Consider the following 25738-nt stretch of genomic DNA (forward strand, 5'->3'; position numbering starts at 1 on the left):
AACTTTTTGAACTTCATTACCTGGTAAATAGCCTTGCCAGACTTGGACTTGGCCATGGTGATGCTTGACTGATATCATTACACTACCGGTACATGATTTCACACTTTCTTTGGAGGAGGGTTGGGACCAGTAGCCAAGTGGTTAAGATGTCCCAACATATTACCTCAAGACTTAGGCCTCCACTTCTGGGTTGCAAGTTTTTGAATCACATCTAGGAGATTTGCCAGGTATTGACTGCTTGTCGGTGGTTTTTCTCTGGGTACTCTGGCATTTCTCCACCATCTAAACCTGGCATGTCCTTAAATAACACTGCCATTTAATCAAATCCAAACACACTTTCAAATTTAAATTATTAATACATATATTTCAATTTCTCTATGTAGTTTGTTTACTTGATTTGTTGGGAAATTATTGGATTGTATACAAATCCATGGACCAAACCAAGACATCAATTTTTAGATATTAAAACTAATATCCAATTGCGAAAACAAGAGACTCGTCGGTTTTCATTAAATAATGTACATTTTATTCATGAAATGTAGGTAATGGCATTTACTGGTAATAAAGAAAATATGCACCAATAATGACTTAGAAAAGATCATAATAAATATAAATACATTTTCTCTCATATATTGCAAGTAACCTACTGATATATATATAAGAATTACACTATACATACATAATGAAGATCTCTTTTGTAAACCGGACTAATTCACATATCACGGAATACCTGATAATGTTTGTGCCTTATTTTTGTTTCTATTGGTGAATGAATGACATCAAAAGATGATATCCCATGCTAACGTCATTTTAGTGGGAAGATTACAAAGCGTTACGCTGAATCACCACTGGAGACACTAGTTCCATATAAACCTTATCGGGTATCACATGGTACATGAATTAGATCCATTGTCATTATATTTTTACCATTACTGAAAGACTATAAAATAAAATAATCCAATTTAGATATGATATCCTTCAATACTATGTACTGTATTCGACCCTATAAGCGCCCATCCCCCTTTTTGAGGCCTCAATTTCAATTGTCCAAGCATAAATAAAGACCAAAACTACACTCAACTGTATAGATTTGCAATAATTTCTTCTTATTAGCACGTTTTCATTTTTTTCAATTTTTTCAGCGCCCTGGGCGCTTATTGGGTCGAATACGGTAAGTGTAAATTAATTTGTTCTCTCCCTATTTATCTTGCTACCTTTGTAGATAAGTTAATGGACAGAGCAAGATAAACTGCATAACAAGGAAAATGTCAAGGAAGTAAATGTCTAACTTATAACATGATTTCATGAACTACAATCTATGGTTTTCAAGATTATGAGTTTTTGCCTTGTGCAGCTATTCCATTTTTTTTTTGCATATTACAAAGTTATCTGCCCTTGCAGGTAGATATATATTGGGTGTGATGTCATGCATTTTTGAGCATATCGGCACACTTCTCAGAGAAAACAATGTGAGTTTTGCTCACAAAAAATGACGTCTCAATGGATACCTACCCACAAGAGGCTTAACTCTGTTATATGTAAAGCAGAATAGAAAATTTTAGATCATCTTTTCAAAACGTTTCTTCTACAAATTCAGAAATATTCTCCATATGCATACTTCAGTTATCTGCCCTTATTAGAATTATCTGCCCATGTATGCAAGTACTGATTAGTAATTGTGTTTATAATGCCATATTTTTCAGGGAAAACTGCAAAAGTTTCACTCACAAGTGATCACTTCACAATCAATAACTATCCACAAGGGCAGATAACTCTGTAATATGCAATGACTGATTAGTTTAACATGCTTAATGAAACTAACTCACATTACAAATTATTGAATAATAATGATATAAGAAACATAACAAAAACAATAGTTCTATAACTACACCGCTGGTGAAAAGTCCTAAGGATAACAAAAACATTACAGTCGGTCCTTGTTAATCTGGCTGTCATTGTCTTCAAGAGGCTGGATAGTGAATCAGCTGGAACGTAACGTACATGTGGATTCAGGAAGAGGAAACCAGCAGCATGGAGCACAAGTACAGATTAACATGGCTAGACCATATAGGTCTTTTCGTCATTGGTGAAGAAGAATAAAGTGAGAAAAAAATATAAACCTTTATAAACAAAGGATCTTTCCATAACTGGTGAAAACTTGACTAACCAATTTGGGTAGTTTTGAGTGGAAACACATCTATACATCTATTATCGTAAAAAAGTTACAGTGATATGGCAGGTGGAAACGTTAAATGCTGTTCTATTTGGAAGGCACATATTACATATATATGTACATATTGTCTGGAATCACAAGTATTTTCTTCATATTTTAATATAGTTTTATAACTTTTTTTAGATCATTCTAAATGGTAATATGCTCTTGTTGTTCTCCACATAATTTCTGAACTTGCACAGAACTTCAGATCTATTAATCATCAAAAATAGTTTTTAGTTCTTTGATCATCAGTAAACAAGTTTCAGTTGCTTATTCGCCTCATATCGTTGCTCTAGATCTAATGATCATAAGAAATTTTTTTTGAATTGTTCATTTTCCATGCATTGTTTCTCCAACGATCATCAGAAATTCTTTTTGAGTTGTTTATTCTTCTTGTATAGTTTTCCATCAATCATTAGAAATTCTTTTTGAGTTGTTTTTATTCTCCTTGCGATATTTCTCCATCGTTAATCAGAAAACTATTTTAAGTTGTTTATTTTTCCTCACATTGTTTCTACATCGTTCATCGATTATCAGAAATTCTTTTTGAGTTGTTTATTCTCCTCGCGTAGTTTCTCCACCTCAGCCAACAAGTCATGGTTGACCGAGTAATGCTGTAGTAATGTGTTCACCTCATTCTGTAATAAAAGACAAGATTAACTCACAAATGGCAACTAATGCAATACATATACACCATTCATGCATTATGAAATAAAAGCAAATAGCAAAACCTAAAAACAATTTTTTGATAAATACCATAATCAACCCAACAAGCGCCCAGGTCCCCATAAGAGCCCCTCCCCTGTTTGAGGCCCCATTTCATGATCAATTGCACAGGCGTAAGACCAAAACTATCAAAACTGTATAGATTGGATATAATTTCGGCTTATTAAAGGTAGGTTTCGCCCAATGAAATATAAAGTCTACAAAATTGAAATTTATCCTGTACATAGATATAATCTTCAGATCATTTTCAATGCATACAGCGAACAATATGGGTGGTCAGTTGCCTAGCTTGACCAGGAAAATACTCCTCTAAAAATAGAGTGAAGTCAAGCTTTACATAGAACATGACGTATTTTTTTTCCAAAACGAGGCCGCATCAACAAACGGAAGCGTGCAACAAAATGTCAGATAGAAGCGACAGTCTTGACACGGCATGTTTAGTTAAAAAAAAAACAACAAATCGAAGTGCGATGGACTGTTTATACATATCATATAATCTAAAACACTTCATGTTACTTACATGCGCTCGCTAGCTTTGTACACCAAATATACATGTAGTAAGTCTGCGGCTGTTTGTGCGCTGGCATAACGTTATGTGTTGAAATTTAACTCACCTAGTGCAATGCCGTTACACGAGTCCCAACAGATTCGGGCAAGTTCCACTTGAGATGTGGCTTCTGTTTCTTCTATTGTACATGCCATCTCTGAATTTAATTCCCTATAGATATCCTAGGACACTACCGAATCCATTATAATTTCCTCCACTTTCTTGCCGATTCAGATATATTTTCTTTTATCTCACACACTTTCGTTCAGCCATTTTGTTTACTTTTAGTGCGTGACAATGCGCATGCGCGAAACTTCGACAACACAATCCATCGCAGCTTCATTTGCATATTATTTTGTCTGACGGACACCGTAATAAAATCAAGGATTTCCTTCAATTTTGTATTCAAGACACATTTGTTCAATCTCAAACGCATAAAAAAATTAAATTGAGGTATTTTATTATGTTTTTCCATCTTTTCTTCCGTTTATCGCATTTCACAAAAAAATATTTATTTGTTTGGGCGAAACCTACCTTTAAGCACATTTTCATTTTTTTCAAATTTTTAAACGCCTTGGTCGCTTATTGTGTCGAAACGTAATCAAAACGATTTTTACCTGATGAATCTGGAACTGACGTATCATTTCCACCTGCAGATTCAGTATGTCTTTGTGCATTAGATCATAGAAATCTTCCACTTCTTCACGTATAAGATTACGCAACAGCTGTGTCTGAAAATTTCCAGCGTTGACACCTTGTGTGTCTAAGCTTTGTAAACTTTGACCCCTAGATCCCTGAACTTGTGAACTTTGACCCCCAGAAGCCTGATCCTGTGAATTTTGACTTCCAGATGCCTGGTCTTGAGCACTATTGCTTCCACACACAATACCAGTTACAGTATTCACACCCTCCAGCGAGGAGGGAAACTGTTTTGGTCCTGAATTATCAGCCACAGCACAACTTCCGGGGGAATAATCATTGAGATTCAACTCCGGAAGACTTGGGGAGGCATTAATTCCAGAGAGAGTGGAGGGACTAATCCTTGCGACATGAGAAGGGGTTCGGCGATCCGGACTCGTACTTGACCTATATCCATTAGATTGACCTTGACCTTGGTCAATTCTTCCCCAGCTGTCTCCATCTGACCGTCGGAGGTCATTCTGTAAGTACGGGTTTGGTCCATTCGATATCACATGGTCTGTTAATAAATTCAAAACAAAGTAAGTTGAAGGTACACAAGTCAATAAATCAGTCACAATAATTGATGAAATATCAATTACATTAATGAAATGATTTTAATAAATTTCTCATTGGTGAGTCCGAATACAATGTTCTATATGGTTTAAGATCATTTTGATCAAGTACAGCTCAGCAAGTAGTAATTACTAACATCTTTCCTCAATACCCCAGGGGTTACCACCACTGTTGTTCTATCCACCCCTGGAATACTTCATAGTAAAGTTGAAGGCTTTGTGTGCAACAACAGTTGAGGCAGGTTAGTGATAGTAAATCCTGGAATATTGAGGGTGCATTACACCTGAATTAGTTGTTTTATTGTTTCGTTCCTATGGCATCCTCGATACTCCAGGGTTCCGATTACTCACGACCTCTACCAGGGGTTCCGATTACTCATGACCCTGGACTTTCTCAGAGTAAAACTGAAGGAAGCTCAGGTGAACAAATCTGAACCAATCACAGGCCTGCAAAAATTTTCTTTTAAGACCACTGAGAGCATGAAAACTACAGAGAGAGCTTCGAAGCCACAACCACAGTGTATGGTTATACAGCTCTTTTGATGTGCATCAAAGGACTAAATTACCTGTTTTGTTCTGTTGCCTTCAGATTAACTATGAGATAGTCCAGTGGTGTAGAGATCGTAAGTGATCAGAACACCTGTAATATTGATGATATTCCTATGGAAGACAGATATGACTTTACCTTGAATGTGGTGTGGATTTCCTTGTCTTGTCCTGGCTAACGTTTCTGGTGGAGAAGAAAATTTATCATTGTAGCTGTCCTGGTGAGTCCTACCTGATGTCCCCATTCCTGGTGGCGAGGAATACATATTGCTGTAGCTATCCTGATGTGTTCTTGAGCCATTGATACTCTACAGTAAAGACCAATAATATTTTTACTTTTAAAGTCATGTAATTAGACATTAGTAAAATGGTCTTATTCAGTGGCAGATCCAGACCTATCTTTGGGAATGTGTGTTCCCATCAGTGGGGGAGGAGTGTGTGTGTATGAATTCCAATGAGCATTGATTTTGAGGAAAATAGTGAAAATACTCAAGATGTGGGGTTTCCTGGAGCCCTTCCTCCCCCGTAGCAGAAATAAATAACTCATAAGATAATTAGGAGTTGACAGGTCGGAGGAATCAGGACCCAAACTGACGAACATTTGGTGACACAATAACCACTCCTCCTAGCTTTTCACAGTAGAATGGTATATACAAACAGTGCACAACTTACCAAACTGTTGTTGAAGGAGACAGACAGATTTTGGTTAGTTAAGAGAGGAGATGCACCAACATTATCTCGATGATTTATTGTTCCGGGGTCAGCTAGTGGTGAAAATATACCACCTGTAAACAAAACATAAACAAAATATAAACAAAATTTACCACCTGTAAACAAAACATAAACAAAATATACCACCTGTATAAACAAAAAACACCAACAAAATATAAACAAAATATACACCCACCTGTAAACAAAAATAAAAAAAAAACAAAATATACCACCTGTAAACAAAATATAAACAAAATATACCACCTGTAAACAAAAAATAAACAAAAATATACCACCTGTAAACAAAATATAAACAAAACTTACCACCTGTAAACAAAATATAAACAAAATATACCAGCTGTAAACAAAATATACCAAATGTAAACAAAATATAAACAAAAATTTACCACCTGTAAACAAAATAACCTGTAAACAAATCACCAAATTAAACAATATATAAACAAATATACCACCTGTAAACAAAATATAAACAAAAAAAAATTTACCACCTGTAAAACAAAATAACCTGTAAACAAATCACCAAATCTATTTTTAGTAATTACAACATAACAGTAATTAAGTGTCATTATGCATGTTTCTTATTCCACTTGGGTGATGAATTTGGCATCAAAAGCCTATAAAATAAAAAGCGTCTTTCCCTTTGGAATGTAATTACAACAAGGACATAGTCATTCAGATCCCCCGCCAATGGAGATATCAAAGCTGAAGTAAGTTTGATTGTGGAGACTTGTGTGTATGAAAAAAAAAAACCATGAAAAAGGAAGTTGAGCTAAAAAAAGATGGAGTATAATTCAAGTAGAGCGGGGCTGCAATTGTTGAATCAGGTATACAGCCTTGACATTTATATTAGACTATATTCACAAAGATGGGTGGAGTTTTGCAAAGTAACATTTACCATTTTGCCATGATGATATTTTCAGCAATGTTTCCATGGTAACAGAAAAAAGTGCAAAAAATGAAAACCTAAAAATAGCAAAAGGTACTACTAGACCATAAAAAGAATGTGTCTATGAAGTTTCGTGGAAATATCTCTGCTGGTTTTAAAGTTATGCTCCAGAAATCAACCTGCTACAAAAATATGATATTTTCAGCGATGTTTCTATGGTTACAGAAAAAAGCACAAAAAGTGAAACCTAAAAATAGCAAAAGGCACTACTAGACCATAAGAACAATGTGTCTATGAAGTTTCATGGAAATATCTCTGCTGGTTTTAGAGTTGTGCTCCGGAAACGATTCTTACACAAAAATCTGCCATTTTCAGCAATGTTTCCATGGTTACAGAAAAAAGTACAAAAAGTGAAAACCTTAAAATAGCAAAAGGCACTACTAGACCTTAAGACTAATGTGCCTATAGAGTTCTGTGCATATATCTCAATTTTTCCGGTTATGCTGCGGAAACGAACCTGGTACAAAAATATGATATTTTCAGCAATGTTTCCATGGTTACGGAAAAAGTGCAAAAAATGAAAACCTAAAAATAGCAAAAGGCACTACTAGACCATAAGAACAATGTGTCTATGAAGTTTCATGGAAATATCTCTGCTGGTTTTAGAGTTGTGCTCTGGAAACGATTCTTACACAAAAATCTGCCATTTTCAGCAATGTTTCCATGGTTACAGAAAAAAAGTACAAAAAGTGAAAACCTTAAAATAGCAAAATGCACTACTAGACCATAAGACCAATGTGTCCATGAAGTTTCGTGGAAATATCTCTTCTGGTTTAGAGTTATGCTCCGGAAACGAACCTGGTACAAAAATATGATATTTTCAGCAATGTTTCCATGGTTACGGAAAAAATCCAAAAAATGAAAACCTAAAAATAGCAAAAGGCACTACTAGACCATAAGACCAATGTGTGTATGAAGTTTTCGTGGAAATATCTCTACTGGTTTTAGAGTTATGCTCCAGAAACCCTTCGTACGGACGGACGGACGGACGGACGGACGGACGGACGGACGGATGGACGGAACCCATTTGTATATCCCCCACCAACTTCGTTGGGCGGGGGATAATTAATGATGCATGCAATCAAATATACAATGGACAAAAGACGGCATGAAAGGATATTGTAGGCCAGGTGACCTTAAAGGTCATCTAACTAGAACTGTAAACCAATGGCTAGCTAATACTCCCATTACTCCTCATTTAAGACAATGCAAACCATATGACCATAGAGCCAGTCATTTATGCAGGTCATCAAATTTTTCGTGATTTTAACTACACTACACGGTTTTTAGTGATTCGTGATTTTAACTACACTACACGGTTTTTAGTTATAAGGGTTCACATTTTGTGCATGTACATCAATAGGATTCAACTATTTCTTAATATTTCGCAGATCTAATTTCGTGGTCCTGTGAAATCATTGAAGTACCTGGCGATATGTTATCTACAATTATTAAATCAGAACCATTGTATTCTGTATTTGTCATCCTCGAAACAACATGCTTATCAATGATTCATAAAAAATATCCATTTGTATATATTATGACATTTCTTTTTGTAACCATGGCAACCACATGACATTTGGTGTCTTGAAAACTGACTTACTTGATGACATGCTGTCCTGGTTAGGGTAAGAACCTCGATTTGAGCTGTAGTTCAATATCTTCTCTGGTTCTTTGCTACTGTCTAAAGGCAACAAGTTTGCTGCAAAACAAAACAGAATTTAAAAAATAAAATAAAATTAAAAACATCATATTTTAAAATAGAAAATGCAAATAATCAAAGTATTCAAAAAAGCTGAGTTTGAATTTTACTCATCCTTTGTCAAAATCCCAGAAATTTACCTGGGGGCCATCTTGATTTTCGATATGTCTCAAAAATACTTTAAGCACAACAAGGAACCAAGGGCCACGAATCACGGGAATAATTGTCAGATATATCCCTTCAACAGTAATCTGAGAAATAGCGATGAGCAAAGGTTAGGAAGTGACAAGCTTAAACCTACACGTGTTGTTGGAGACCCGCCCCAAACCTACCTGTGTTGTTGGAGACCCGCCCCAAACCTACCTGTGTTGTTGGAGACCCGCCCCAAACCTACCTGTGTTGTTGGAGACCCGCCCCAAACTTACCTGTGTTGGTGGAGACCCGCCCCAAACCTACCTGTGTTGGTGGAGACCCGCCCCAAACCTACCTGTGTTGGTGGAGACCGCCCCAAACCTACCTATGTTGGTGGAGACCCGCCCAAAACCTACCTGTGTTGGTAGAGACCCGCCCTAAACCTACCTGTGTTGGTAGAGACGCGCCCCAAACCTACCTGTGTTGGTGGAGACCCGCCCCAAACCTACCTGTGTTGGTGGAGACCCACCCCAAACCTACCTGTGTTGGTAGACACCCGCCCCAAACCTACCTGTGTTGGTGGAGACCCGCACCAAACCTACCTGTGTTGGTAGAGACCCGCCCCAAACATACCTGTGTTGGTGGATACTGGCATGAGGGGAAGTTTCCTTCTGTTTGGTGGGGATACGTCCTTACTGCTGGGGATAGTCTTCATGTTTTCAGTCTAGAAATACAAACATACAGTATGAGTCTTTGTTTATTACCAGTACAAGTTTATAACAACTTGACCTATTACCAGTACAAGTTTATACAACTTGGTCTATTACCAGTACAAGTTTATACAACTTGGTCTATTACCAGTACAATACAATACAACTTGGTCTATTACCAGTACAAGTTTTATACAACTTGGTCTATTACCAGTACAAGTTTACACAACTTGGTCTTTTTACCAGTACAAGTTTATACAACTTGGTCTATTACCAGTATAAGTTTTATACAACTTGGTCTATTACCAGTACAAGTTTACACAACTTGGTCTTTTTACCAGTACAAGTTTATACAACTTGGTCTATTACCAGTATAAGTTTATACAACTTGGTCTATTACCAGTACAATACAATACAACTTGGTCCTATTACCAGTACAAGTTTATACAACTTGGTCTATTACCAGTACAAGTTTATACAACTTTGGTCTTTTACCAGTACAAGTTTATACAACTTGGTCTATTACCAGTATAAGTTTATACAACTTGGTCTATTTACCAGTACAATACAATACAACTTGGTCTATTACCAGTACCCCCATAAGTTTATACAACTTGGTCTATTACCAGTACAAGTTTATAACAACTTGGTCTACTGTACCAGTACAAGTTTATACAACTTGGTCTTTTACCAGTACAAGTTTATACAACTTGGTCTTTTACCAGTACAAGTTTATACAACTTGGTCTTTTACCAGTACAAGTTTATACAACTTGGTCTTTTACCAGTACAAGTTTATACAACTTGGTCTATTACCAGTATAAGTTTATACAACTTGGTCTTTTACCAGTACAAGTTTATACAACTTGATCTATTACCAGTACAAGTTTATACAACTTGGTCTATTACCAGTACAAGTTTATACAACTTGGTCTTTTACCAGTACAAGTTTATACAACTTGGTCTATTACCAGTATAAGTTTATACAACTTGGTCTATTACCAGTACAATACAATACAACTTGGTCTATTACCAGTACAAGTTTATACAACTTGGTCTATTACCAGTACAAGTTTATACAACTTGGTCTATTACCAGTACAAGTTTATACAACTTGGTCTCTTTTACCAGTATAAGTTTATACAAACTTGGTCTATTACCAGTACAAGTTTACACAACTTGGTCTTTTACCAGTACAAGTTTATACAACTTGGTCTATTACCAGTATAAGTTTATACAACTTGGTCTATTACCAGTATAAGTTTATACAACTTGGTCTATTACCAGTACAAGTTTATACAACTTGGTCTATTACCAGTACAAGTTTATACAACTTGGTCTATTACCAGTACAAGTTTATACAACTTAGCATATTACCAGTACAAGTTTATACAACTTGGTCTATTACCAGTACGAATTTACACAACTTTGCATATTATCAGTACAAGTTTATACAACTTGGTCTGAATTCATAAAACTTGGTCTACTGTACCAGTAAAAGTTTATACATCTTGGTCTTTTACCAGTGCAAGATTACACAACTTAGCATATTACCATTGAAAGTGTATATAACTTGGTCTATTACCAAAATTTACCTGTAAGTCGTTAGTAAAACGCAGACACTGAACAGATGACTTGTGGGCATTCAGTACTTTGACAGGCGTATCACCTTTTCGTAGATCATAGATGAAAATTTTGCCAAGTGTAGACCCGACAGCAACAATAACACCATCTGGCATCACATCCACGGATGTTAACGGACTCTCTGCTGTGATTACTTTGGGATACCTATAACGGTAACAAAAACGTAAAATTTTAAAATTTGAAGGGACCCCATGAAAAATTCAAGAATCATTTTGTTAGATATGCTTTACAATAATAATGACCCTATTACACACAAATTGCATGAACATTATTTTTCAATCAATGGGCTATAAATCTAATATCTAATTTTTACAAGATTCCTTTGATATTTTCTTCATCTCTTACTTTATAAAAACTTTCATACCACCTTCAGGATTCTCACAGTTTGATAAGCCAATCGAAAAGGGTTACCAAAACATTTAGGTTTAGTAATTTACGGTCAACGTATATTTTTGTGAGTGCTTAATTTCGTGATTTACATACATCAACCTTTCGCGGTATTATTTTCACGATAAATACACTTTTAGACTTTAAACAACAAAGATCATACACGTACAAAATATTATGTGTGCGGAAAATTTTCACGGCTTTGTGTAATAAGCTTAAATTTCCCTCGCGTGTAAATTTCAATGTTAACAGTATTCTCCAAAGCTTAACTCGATTTACTCTATTCCACTTTGTTGCTCGTCTGCTTCTGCTATATGCTAGAAGATATTCTCCGATATTCTCTTCTTAGAAGAGTGCAAATTGAGGTGAGCTCCAGAAATCACCAAAGGAAGTTGAAATTACCCGACACTACACTGATACACTACCGAAACTAAAATTACATGTAAAACTCACTTTTTGCCTTCCAGGTCGTAACAGATGATGCGTTTGTCGAGACCAACAGATATGAGAAAGATGCTGTTGATAGGTGAGAATTTGATACCAGTAGCAGGTGCTTGGTGAGCATCACTGAAACTATGGATCAGACGACGCGTGTTGATGTCCCACAAGTTGACAGCACCATCATCTGATGCTGAGCCAAGTAAGGACTTCTGATAGTGACTAAACTGTATCTCCTTAATAGCCTGGAAAACAGAACAAAATTTTATTTTAAAAGTTATTGTGTTAAACACGGTAAGTTCAAAAACTTAACACTAATGACCCCCCACCCCCCGTATTAATGTTCTAAATGTGAAAATAAAGATACAAAAACAGACAAAAGTAATAAAAACTTGTCTACTTCAATTCTACAAGAGATCCCAGAGGGATCGGCGCCAACCAAAGAATGATCTATGTCTGACAATGGAAAGATGGATCTTTTCTCAGCTTTTCAAACTTTTTCAAACATACTACAGATAAAATTTGAGACAGATCGCTTCAGTACTTTCTGGGAAATAGCAGTAACAAACCTCAACTACCAAAATCCAAGATGGCTCCTTGGCACCCATCTTGTTGATCGATGGGTCCCCAATCGCAATATGCACAACTAGGGCCCAAGGGGAACCTAAATATGAAATTTGAGAATGACCTATTCAATACTTTCTGAGACATAGCGATAACAAACTTTAACTATCAAAATCCAAGATGACTGCCTGGTCAGTCTTGGGACCGATCAGTCTTGTTGACCGATTGGTCTAAAAATGCAACATGCACAACTTGGGCCCAAGGCGAAACTATATATTAAATTTGAGACGGATCCCTGTGGCACTTTCTGAGAAATAGCGATAACAAACTTTAACAATCAAAATCCAAGATGGCTGCCTGGCAGCCATCTTGTTATTAGATGGTGGGCTCTGATGATGGTGGGCTAATAAAGAGGAAATGTGAAAATATGTACCTGATTTATTTTGAAACTGTCATTACTTTGAACAAATCAGAAATGACGATTAATAAATCATCAACTACTGTAAACATATATATCTATTTTAGTTTTATTTTAGCACTTTTAACACTTATTTTGAAACGCATGTATCATGTTAAATTTTGTAAAAGGGTATTTCTGGTACTAAATGCAGACTGAAACTATGAAAACTCTTTAACTGTGTAGGTCTCTCTATTTGATTTCTTTTGCAAACTGATGAATATGCAATAATTTTGTGAAATGTTAGTCCAAATTTGGTCCTATTAAACACACCTTCATTTTTGTTTTCAATTTTTAAACACCCTTGGCGCATATTATAATATGGTACAAGCTTAAGTAAATAGATATATCTCATGGTCACAGACTGGACAGACTGGGTCTCAATCTTATTGAAATTCAGGTTTACATTTTCCATCCATTGAGGAATACCATATACCAGGTTCAACTGTGCATAGTTCTAACCAAACCATACAGATCCAGGGATCAATCTAGCTCTGATTTATTACCGTTAATGGGTAAATTTCCACTCGAGGAATGAATTCCCCTCTGGTCTAATATCCCCCCGAAGATTTAAAAAATTCCCCATTTGAAGCTAAAAAATTACCGTTTTTGTAACGCAATTTCCCCTGTGACTTATTTTTCATTTTTGTAGACTTTTGTTTGCAAATTCTTCATATTTATCATACAGCTACTGCATATTTTATGATAAACTCAAATTTTCCATTATTGAGCTTAAAATCTTGCACTTCTAAATCTAAAATAAAATTAGTTGTTTCATCAAAATGAATATAATTTTGGACCAAAATAAGAAGCATCAAATTCCCCTATAATTCGCCAAATTTTTCCCCTATTTTGAAAAAGGGTTGTTTCCCCCAAAACCTAGATTGATAGAAGTGAAGAGTTTTACGTGCCGTCACGCTATATATATCATTTCGGGGCACGCGGATTGATCCCTGAAATCTCCTTATATACCTGTGCTTTTGGAGCGACCATTGGCGTGCACCCCTGTCCAGATACAGTATTGTATACGATGATTTCTCCTAAGTCAGAGCCGGACGCAATGTAGGTGTCATTCCAATTAAATTTAGCACAGGTCACAGTTCCAGCATGGCCCTAGGAAATAAAACAGGAACACATTGAAATGACCCAACTGAAGAATTTGTATTCTCTTGCAAACTAATTAACTTAATTCAAAGTAATATGCCATATAAAACATGTAAATCAAAGCATCTGTAAGGTAAGTTTCATGCATCTTTTTATTTATTTCACTAAGGTCAGTGTGATATTAGTTAAATTTCATAGCTTGAATAAAATATTGAATATATATCCATACCATAATTAACTGATCTCGAGTTAATTCAGTACAAACTAGTGGTTAAGTGTCAGTCTATATTGGAGGCATTGCAAACCACTTCATTTATACATAGATACCGTATTCGACCCAATAAGCGCCCAAGGCGTTTAAAAAATGGAAAAAATGAAAAGGTACTATTCAGACAAAATTATTGCAAAACTCTAAGTTTTTGTGTAGTTTTGGTCTTTATTTATGCCTGTGCAATTGAAATCGAGCCTTTAAAAAAAGGGGAGGGGCGCTTATAAGGACATGGGCGCTTATTGGGTCGAATACAGTATACAATATTTTATGTCGTCACTATCAACACATTCATAAATCATAAATTTGCAATCAAGGGGTCTTACTGAAAATTCATACAAGTATAAACTGTTTTCGCAACATTTCAATTCGCTCTCGAGCTCTCTCGTAAAATTACAAGAAAATGTGTACCTGGTGAAAATAAACTTGTTTACAGTTGAGTATATTATTTGAATATGAGCATACCTTGTATGTCTTGCGTAGACTTCGTGCTTTTAAGTCCCAAACATTGATCGTCTGGTCAATGCCACTTACAATGTAGCGAGATGTTGAATTCAAATCCAGGAATCCTCTACCACACTAGTGAAACAGAAACAAATACATTTAGAAATTATGAGCTCTTCTAACATTCTTGAAATGTACAAAAAAATCAGAAAAAAAATCAATAATTAACTTCAATAATTAACTTTCACCAGGGCAGTAGAAAATATTTGACCCCAGTCGCATGAAAGCTCATTTTTGCTAAGACAGCTTTCAAACTTATTTTGGACTGAAGAAGGCCCTATAGTGGCTGAATATATATTCCATAGAAATGATTTTGATTTTACATGAATTTATTTTGGCCTTTTATTTCGGATTATTAATTGTTAATTCTTGCACTAATTTTGAATATAAGTACCAAGGTATGGTATACTCACCAAAAATTTCAGATCAAGTATTGTTACGGATGAATTTTTCAAACAACTTATGGACAGTTTGTCACTGTTATTTGAAACACTGGCTAATAAAGAATCTGAAGGCAGTTAAGGTTATGCAAGGTTCTGATACATGCGAGACTTACAGGTAATACTTTATATAATAACAGACAGACATTCAGGTAAGACTTCGGTCAGACTTAAGCTATATACAGGTCAGACTATACTAGTGCTACTGAAAATCAAACTAGGACACAATTATGGTATAATTGTAGTGTTTGGAATCAGTTGAAATTTTATGATTGATCATCACTTTTATGTAACCAATTGATGATCGATTAAATTGATTGCATTTTTCTTTGGTCCCAATGAAGACTGCATACATTTTCCAGGAAAATTGTACAAAATTTCTTCTACATGTGTTGCCATGTTCTCAGGTCACTAAAGTTTTCACAAATAGTTCCACTGGGTAGTGGAAGGTATAAAACGATACCATATGTATTGACAATACAGTGAATACACTGAAACAATACACGATACATATTGACAATACAGTGAACCTCTTTTTCCAATTCAGTCGACCATTGTGATTTTAATTATGTGAAAATTGCAATAAAAGACAACTTTGATAAAACATTCTATAACCTGGAAAAAATCTACCAAACAGTTGATTAATTTATCATCTGTGTTAATTAATCTCTGTCAATTCATAGTTATGAAAAGGCATTTCTAATCCATCTAGGTGACACAGATGCTTAATACTTCCTATTAATTGAAATGCTCTTACTTAAATGTTGTTTTAGAATAAGTTTTGTTTGCAATTTCCTCTTTTTATAATGAAAACAGTAAGTAGTGTTGTTAAAATTAAACAATACAGTGATATATTACAACATGTTTGTGAATAGATATTCGTTACACTGCAGAAAACCGATATATATATATATCGATGTATTATATATTGATCTAGCCCTATCCAATATTGAGCTATATATATATATATATCTAGCTAGTCATCCCAGTACACTTGATATAGCTGCGATGACGTAGCTCTGAACGACGGACGGAAGATTTCTGACAGATGGTCGTCGTCAGAGCTACGATTCCGTCCCATTGCCCGTAGTGTTGCAAAACATCCAGCGATGAAAATGTTGCATTTCATGTGTGTCATGTAATTTTTCAATTAAATTCAACAATATCAAATATTTTTAACATCAAATGATTATTTATTTACCCACCTCCATGTCTAAATTATGTTTTGAAGCACTTTTGAATGGCTCACATCTCCGACACGGCTCACTTGGCCGCCATGATGCTTCTCGTTAGAAAGTCTCTCGCGCTCCAAATATGGCACCTAGTACCATATATGGAATGACCTACAAATTTTCACTACGAAATAAATAAATGTTACAAAGTTTTTAAAATGAACTTTAAAAATTCTTTTTTTGCTTAATTCTTAAAAATAATTACATTTGTTCAGTTTCACCATATTTATTCTTAGTTTGTTGGCTTTTTAAAACTTTTAAACATATTTTACCTGTTGAGTGTTTCATTTCGTCACAGTTTCCGGTAAATCAAACATGGCGGCGTATTTGAACAGAATTATACATGTGTTGTGTTTGCCTTGGATTTTACCACTAATAGTTGATGAAAGACTATAATCGAAAGGTTTGTGAATTGAATATTGATCATAGTTGTCAGAACAATACAGTTACATAAGGATAATACCCGAAAAATATATTTTTATCAGTATCAAAGTGCCCGATGTGGATCACATCGGGGCTTGCAACACTAGCGGCAACGGGGTGGAATTCATACCCTGCCGGGAACGGAGTGGAGGCAGGGTATGATTATTCGTTCTACACTTGATATAGAGTACTCTTCGAATTCCCCCCATTTCTAAGTTTCCATCTTGAAAAATCATGATCAATTAACATACAACAAGGGTTTGGGTACAATTATTTCAATTGATGCTTGAAACCAGTTTTAGTTACAGGCACCAAATGTTAGAGGAACAGAAAAATGCACAGCCAGATGGGGGTTTGAACCCCGACCCTCCAAACACTAGCTATATAGCCTGATGCTCTACAAATATTGAGCGTTTGAATAGATCCACAACCATTCCAGTGCTGTTCCACTGTCACCTTCGTTTGCATTTACTATTAGCATTTACTGAAAAAAGGATACTGTCATGGCTCCAACAAAGCTTGCAAACGTTACACTCGTGTGGGTTATACTGTTGTACCATCGAATATGACGAATCAACATCCCAAAGTTTTATATCGTCGCCAGCAGATGCTAGTCTTATCCCCGCCATATTTCAATATATCGTTTATTATACAGCTATGAGGGAAATCGCTGTCAGACAACAGACATGGTCAGTATTGACTCCGTAACAAATACAAAACATAAACAAAACGAGAAATGAACTGTCAGGACGTAAGTTACAGAATCGTCAGTATCTTTCATCCACCAACAACGATTTGCAATGTACTTTTAATTTTACCGCAACACAGTACTATAGCGTGTTAATTCAACTTCATTCCCAACATAGCTCTGTCATCAACATCAGCTCCGAAGTCGTTCACAAATTATCGCGCGCATCCTCCATTTTCTTGTCTGGGTGAAGACGAGGCTTCGAAACATCACATTTTTCGGAATTTTATTACTAACTATTACGAAACGAAATATCCTTCGTGAAGTAACTTCAGTATGTTTTTGGTAACACTGCACAGGTGCTTGGCTCGTTTTCTTCTTCTTTTTTTTTCAATGACATTTTGTAGAACATAATATATTCTGTACTAGGCCTACAACATGTCTTTTTTTTAAACATAGTCAAAAAACTTTTTTTTGCAAGTACCATTTCTGGTCATTCTTCTAGAATCAATACATGTGCGCAAGGACGTATATGAGAAGGATAAGTCACACTGGGTTTTGGGGAAGTCCAAGGCAGGAGCTTTTCCTTTGATATCAGCCGGCGCAGCCTTTGATGTAGCTTGCGGGTGCGAGATGCTTACCGTCTTACTTTCTGAAGCGGGCCGTCATTTCATGAGCTGTCGTATTTTTTTAACAAAAATCTCACTTGTAAATCCTTGATGTGCGACATCCCTGTAGAAATATAATAGAATATTTTCATGTTTGTTTGAAACACTGTTCCGTTATACTAGATTATTTTTTCAAGTAATTCGTCGCTCTCTCTCTGTAGTCTTCAAAGGAAATCTTTGCAGACCTTGGATTGGTCAGTGTCTTCTCACTTAGCCAACTTTCTGAATTTTGAGGTATACAGGTACGGTATTTTGTTGGCCAAGTGAGACTAGGTGTGAATGATAGAACAATAGGAGATAATTACAGGTAATGCTGTAGGCTGTTTCATAAAACTTTCAATTTTTATGGATATGTACTTTATGTAAAGAGAAAAAAACGCTGGATATTTAAAGGCCCACTACCTTTCCGAAACGGCTTTTAATTTTTAAAATGGGAATGTAAAACAAGATCGATAATTTTGTAGAGTCCTAAAAATTATTAACTTACCGTTAATACTACATTTATCATCACCTTCTGAACGATTTGATTAAAATAAATAAAATGTTTATTTTCATAACGCGGGTCGTATTATGTTTCCCGCCGTCGTCCTAAATACCGCGCGGTAGTTGACTATCACTGCGCCAGACGGCAAAACAGCGAATTGACTCTCCACTGTTTTCATATATTACGCAGGCAATCTTGCATATGTTTGGTGTCGTAACCTTATTTTAGATCATCGGTATGCATTTTCTGGTGTTATTAATGTTTTTTAAGAAACCTTTATATTTTGCTCCGGAAAGGTAATCGGCCTTTAAGTAATTGTGTATTTTAATTAATAAATACACATTGAATATCACTTATGCATAAACTTTTGAATTGTAATAATTGTCTTAGCACAGCTTACCATGAGTTAATGTTGTTGCCCAGACGTAATAGTGTTTTAATTGGGTAACTTTTGTGAAAAATAAGCTTTTTTTCCACTTGGTCTTCACTCTTGGTGATGTATGGTTAAATCAAAACATTTTTTTTTTTTGCTGTAGATTTACCATATATTAAGGTTTATCGAGGATATCTATCTGGCCGTGATATATTCAACTAATGTTTTTTTTCACATACACCGTGTTCACAAGAACTTAGCAGGAACCATCCTCGTAGCTGCAATATTGTAGCTCAAAAGACTTTCAGACAAAAAATGGTGTCGTCTTTAGCCGCATAACCACAGGCGTTTATATATATATATATATATATATATATATAAGAAATAAAAACAATAACGACTGACTAGTGAGCGCTTTCGCCCCATTCAAGGGAGCTCTTCAGACTGTTTATTGAAGACGTATTATGACGTCATAATTCATGACGTCATTTGCTAAGAGACATGATATAAACAATCAATGAGGAAGAATACAAAGAATACAATGTCGGATTAAATAAAAGACAAAACATGAAAATATAAAAATATTTCCTGTGCTCGGTAGGATTCGAACACGCCAAGTGCTGAGCAAAAGACAGGGCCATTAACCGATTGAGCTACATCTACATATAAAATACTGCTTCCGAAAAAAAGTACCATCAAGTCAACATTCAACTATAATGTTACATACAACAAAAATGGTTCAGTTTGAATGAGCACTGTTCAAATTAGGTTTTAGAAGTCTGATTAATTCAGATTCCTTAGCCTCGCGTTTGACAACATCCGCATCATTCATCTGATATAAAGGGAAAATTTTGAACTCTCCTTTAGAACATTCATGTATATGTTTTACTTACTGGTAAAAATCGTAAATGATCAGTCCGTATTTGCTGTCTGTGCACTGTCATTCTTGTACGTAATTCAGTACCCGTTTGACCGACATAAAATTCGGAGCATTTATCACAAATCATTACATATATTACGTTACTAGATCTACAATTCATATTCTTTTTTACTTTGAAAGTAAAACCAGTTTTTAATGTTATCTCACTTCCTTCTACAATGTACTTACAAATCCCACAACGAGGAGTGTGACACTTAGAAACACAACCATAAGATGAACTTCCGAATTTAGAACAAGTTAGGATTTGTTTCAGATTTTTAGGTTGTCGTTTACTATTAATTAAAACAGTACTATTTAGAACTTTTCTCATACGATCACTACCTCTTTTCATGTCTTCGTATTTACTACGAATTACAGGAAACATATTAAAATTACGAGGATTATATGTAGATATAAATGGAATTACGTTATTGTTTTTGTCAATATCTCGAGTACGGGATGTAAAAGGTCCCTTTTCTACAGCCAAACGTATACCGTTCTCAATTAATTGAGGTGGATATCCTTGTGATTTCAGATGAGTAGAAAGTTCTTCAAATCTTTTCTTAATGTTACTTTCGTCACTTACTAAAGTGACGATTCGTGATGCCAAATTATACGGAATGTTAACTTTAATATGTTTGGAATGACTGGAATAAAAGTTAAGATAATTATGAGAATCGGTAGGTTTAGCGTATATATATCAGTAGAAATAATGTTGTCTTTCAAAATAACAAGAACATCTAAAAAAGGCAATGAATATTCATTAGATTCCATAGTATAACAAATGGAAGGATGTAAGGAATTGAGGTCATTGAAAAATTCATCTACATTCATTTTTTCTGGCCAGATGATAAAACAGTCATCAAGAAATCTTAAAAAACTTTCTTCAAGCATAATACGATAATCTCTACCATGTTTATTTTCCATAGCATCGTATAGTTTCTCCTCTAAATAACCTAGTACCAAAGTTGCATATGTAGGTGCAACCTTGGTACCCATGGCAGTACCCTTTTTCTGGTGATAAAAAATGTCGTTAAAACAAAATACGTTGTTTTTAAGTACAATATTCAATGCGTCAAGAATGAATTTCCGACTAAAACGTTTGTCTATCTTATTAGGACATTTCTTTAACCAAAAATCTATTGCTTCCAGCCCAATTTCATGTGGAATATTGGTATATAAACTAACGACATCAAATGACACAAGTTTAGATTTCACGTTGACGTTTTTAGGAAGATGACGTAGAAAGTCAAAATCATCCTTAATATAACTTTTAACTGAAGTACATAAAGGTTTCAATAGTATATCCAAAAAATGGCTAAGCCGCTGAGTGGAACTATTAGGACCACCAACAATGGGACGAAATTTCAAATCACTAGGATTGAGAACCTCAAATATATATTGAGTTTTGCTGTAGAATAGCATTCTTGATAATTTCACTTTTATGAATTTTAGGTAAACCATAGAAAAAACTAGTACTATGAGTAAAATTAGTGAGATATTCATTTTCTTCGTCGAGTAACATGTTTTCTTTCTGTTTCTTGAGTAACTCATTTATAAGCTTACGGGAAGCTGTGTCAGCATTTCCCTCAACAACTTCGTAAAATTCCTCATCTAATAACATATTTGTAATACATGTACAATAAAAATCAGCATTCACAATCACCACTGCTCCACCTTTGTCAGCCTCCTTAATAACTATAGACTTATCGTTTCGCAGATTATTAATAGCTTGAGTTTGTTTGAATGAGAGATTACTTTTAATCCGTCTATTACCAGTTTGTGTATTACCGAGAGGGAATTTGTTCAAAGACTCAATGTTTTCTTCTAAAACGTTATCCTTACTTTTAGGAGGATTGTAATTCGACTTATTCCGAACAAGTCCTTTAGGTTCATAGATGTTACTTACCTCCTTATCTTCGTTACTAAAGAACCTTTCATTTAAACGTAATCTTCTACAGTATTCCTGGATGTCGCATTTCAACTCGTTATTATTAGATTTCGAAGGCGTTGGACAAAATTTTAAACCCTTACACAATACCTCAATTTCTATAGCACTAAGTTTTCTATTGGATAAGTTAATGACTTTTGGCATGTAGTTTATATTTGTTTTGATCTCCTCTTGGTCATCTTTAATTGACTCCCTCCGCCTCCTTTGTTCTTTATTTTGGTTTGTCCTAAAAAATGGTTTTGTGACACAGATCTTCCAATAAAAGTTGTTTTGGACTGCGTATCCGGTGTATTGGACCGTTTAGCTTTACGTGGTGGATTTACCCTTCTTCCGTTGACTTGCGCATTTGTATTTGCACGTGGAAGATTACTTTTTCTGGGCGTCGACAATGGTGTAGACGTGTTTCTTAATGTAGACACTGGTGTTGCCGCTATTTCCGCATACGTTCTGTTCTCTGTTGGTGATGCGTCCACTACTGACTGTGTGGCACTGGTAGAAAGTTGTTTTTTCTGCTTATGAATTGCACATTTGGGGGTAAAAATACTCTCTCCATAAGTTTTGGGATAATCCTGCAGGATTATCCCAAAACTTATGGAGAGAGTATTTTTACCCCCAAATGTGCAATTCATAAGCAGAAAAAAACAACTTTCTACCAGTGCCACACAGTCAGTAGTGACGCATCACCAACAGAGAACAGAACGTATGCGGAAATAGCGGCAACACCAGTGTCTACATTAAGAAACACGTCTACACCATTGTCGACGCCCAGAAAAAGTAATCTTCCACGTGCAAATACAAATGCGCAAGTCAACGGAAGAAGGGTAAATCCACCACGTAAAGCTAAACGGTCCAATACACCGGATACGCAGTCCAAAACAACTTTTATTGGAAGATCTGTGTCACAAAACCATTTTTTAGGACAAACCAAAATAAAGAACAAAGGAGGCGGAGGGAGTCAATTAAAGATGACCAAGAGGAGATCAAAACAAATATAAACTACATGCCAAAAGTCATTAACTTATCCAATAGAAAACTTAGTGCTATAGAAATTGAGGTATTGTGTAAGGGTTTAAAATTTTGTCCAACGCCTTCGAAATCTAATAATAACGAGTTGAAATGCGACATCCAGGAATACTGTAGAAGATTACGTTTAAATGAAAGGTTCTTTAGTAACGAAGATAAGGAGGTAAGTAACATCTATGAACCTAAAGGACTTGTTCGGAATAAGTCGAATTACAATCCTCCTAAAAGTAAGGATAACGTTTTAGAAGAAAACATTGAGTCTTTGAACAAATTCCCTCTCGGTAATACACAAACTGGTAATAGACGGATTAAAAGTAATCTCTCATTCAAACAAACTCAAGCTATTAATAATCTGCGAAACGATAAGTCTATAGTTATTAAGGAGGCTGACAAAGGTGGAGCAGTGGTGATTATGAATGCTGATTTTTATTGTACATGTATTACAAATATGTTATTAGATGAGGAATTTTACGAAGTTGTTGAGGGAAATGCTGACACAGCTACCCGTAAGCTTATAAATGAGTTACTCAAGAAACAGAAAGAAAACATGTTACTCGACGAAGAAAATGAATATCTCACTAATTTTACTCATAGTACTAGTTTTTTCTATGGTTTACCTAAAATTCATAAAAGTGAAATTATCAAGAATGCTATTCTACAGCAAAACTCAATATATATTGAGGTTCTCAATCCTAGTGATTTGAAATTTCGTCCCATTGTTAGTGGTCCTAATAGTTCCACTCAGCGGCTTAGCCATTTTTTGGATATACTATTGAAACCTTTATGTACTTCAGTTAAAAGTTATATTAAGGATGATTTTGACTTCCTACGTCATCTTCCTAAAAACGTCAACGTGAAATCTAAACTTGTGTCATTTGATGTCGTTAGTTTATATACCAATATTCCACATGAAATTGGGCTGGAAGCAATAGATTTTTGGTTAAAGAAATGTCCTAATAAGATAGACAAACGTTTTAGTCGGAAATTCATTCTTGACGCATTGAATATTGTACTTAAAAACAACGTATTTTGTTTTAACGACATTTTTTATCACCAGAAAAAGGGTACTGCCATGGGTACCAAGGTTGCACCTACATATGCAACTTTGGTACTAGGTTATTTAGAGGAGAAACTATACGATGCTATGGAAAATAAACATGGTAGAGATTATCGTATTATGCTTGAAGAAAGTTTTTTAAGATTTCTTGATGACTGTTTTATCATCTGGCCAGAAAAAATGAATGTAGATGAATTTTTTCAATGACCTCAATTCCTTACATCCTTCCATTTGTTATACTATGGAATCTAATGAATATTCATTGCCTTTTTTAGATGTTCTTGTTATTTTGAAAGACAACATTATTTCTACTGATATATACGCTAAACCTACCGATTCTCATAATTATCTTAACTTTTATTCCAGTCATTCCAAACATATTAAAGTTAACATTCCGTATAATTTGGCATCACGAATCGTCACTTTAGTAAGTGACGAAAGTAACATTAAGAAAAGATTTGAAGAACTTTCTACTCATCTGAAATCACAAGGATATCCACCTCAATTAATTGAGAACGGTATACGTTTGGCTGTAGAAAAGGGACCTTTTACATCCCGTACTCGAGATATTGACAAAAACAATAACGTAATTCCATTTATATCTACATATAATCCTCGTAATTTTAATATGTTTCCTGTAATTCGTAGTAAATACGAAGACATGAAAAGAGGTAGTGATCGTATGAGAAAAGTTCTAAATAGTACTGTTTTAATTAATAGTAAACGACAACCTAAAAATCTGAAACAAATCCTAACTTGTTCTAAATTCGGAAGTTCATCTTATGGTTGTGTTTCTAAGTGTCACACTCCTCGTTGTGGGATTTGTAAGTACATTGTAGAAGGAAGTGAGATAACATTAAAAACTGGTTTTACTTTCAAAGTAAAAAAGAATATGAATTGTAGATCTAGTAACGTAATATATGTAATGATTTGTGATAAATGCTCCGAATTTTATGTCGGTCAAACGGGTACTGAATTACGTACAAGAATGACAGTGCACAGACAGCAAATACGGACTGATCATTTACGATTTTTACCAGTAAGTAAACATATACATGAATGTTCTAAAGGAGAGTTCAAAATTTTCCCTTTATATCAGATGAATGATGCGGATGTTGTCAAACGCGAGGCTAAGGAATCTGAATTAATCAGACTTCTAAAACCTAATTTGAACAGTGCTCATTCAAACTGAACCATTTTTGTTGTATGTAACATTATAGTTGAATGTTGACTTGATGGTACTTTTTTTCGGAAGCAGTATTTTATATGTAGATGTAGCTCAATCGGTTAATGGCCCTGTCTTTTGCTCAGCACTTAGCGTGTTCGAATCCTACCGAGCACAGGAAATATTTTTATATTTTCATGTTTTGTCTTTTATTTAATCCGACATTGTATTCTTTGTATTCTTCCTCATTGATTGTTTATATCATGTCTCTTAGCAAATGACGTCATGAATTATGACGTCATAATACGTCTTCAATAAACAGTCTGAAGAGCTCCCTTGAATGGGGCGAAAGCGCTCACTAGTCAGTCGTTATTGTTTTTATTTCTTATAGATTTCGTCCGTAAGGATTTTTCTATATATATATATTGAATAACATTAAAT

The 25738-nt window shown here is 35.1% G+C and overlaps 1 protein-coding gene across 1 annotated transcript; it reads right to left on the reverse strand.

Moving 5' to 3' along the window:
- Positions 1 to 1377: 1377 nt before the first annotated feature.
- LOC138335542 (protein NEDD1-like) lies at positions 1378 to 17922 on the reverse strand. The gene is made up of 12 exons (XM_069284678.1): positions 17469 to 17922; positions 15288 to 15382; positions 14836 to 14949; positions 13971 to 14111; positions 11993 to 12222; positions 11104 to 11296; positions 9433 to 9523; positions 8569 to 8667; positions 5960 to 6072; positions 5427 to 5595; positions 4106 to 4686; positions 1378 to 2853 (listed from the first exon to the last, which is right to left on the reverse strand). The coding sequence occupies exons 1-12, from the start codon at positions 17596 to 17598 to the stop codon at positions 2749 to 2751; spliced, it is 2061 nt and encodes a 686-aa protein (XP_069140779.1). The 5' UTR covers positions 17599 to 17922; the 3' UTR covers positions 1378 to 2748.
- Between the last annotated feature and the right edge of the window lie 7816 nt (positions 17923 to 25738).

Source organism: Argopecten irradians, chromosome 11, assembly GCF_041381155.1.
Source record: "Argopecten irradians isolate NY chromosome 11, Ai_NY, whole genome shotgun sequence".
Lineage (NCBI taxonomy): Eukaryota > Metazoa > Mollusca > Bivalvia > Pectinida > Pectinidae > Argopecten > Argopecten irradians.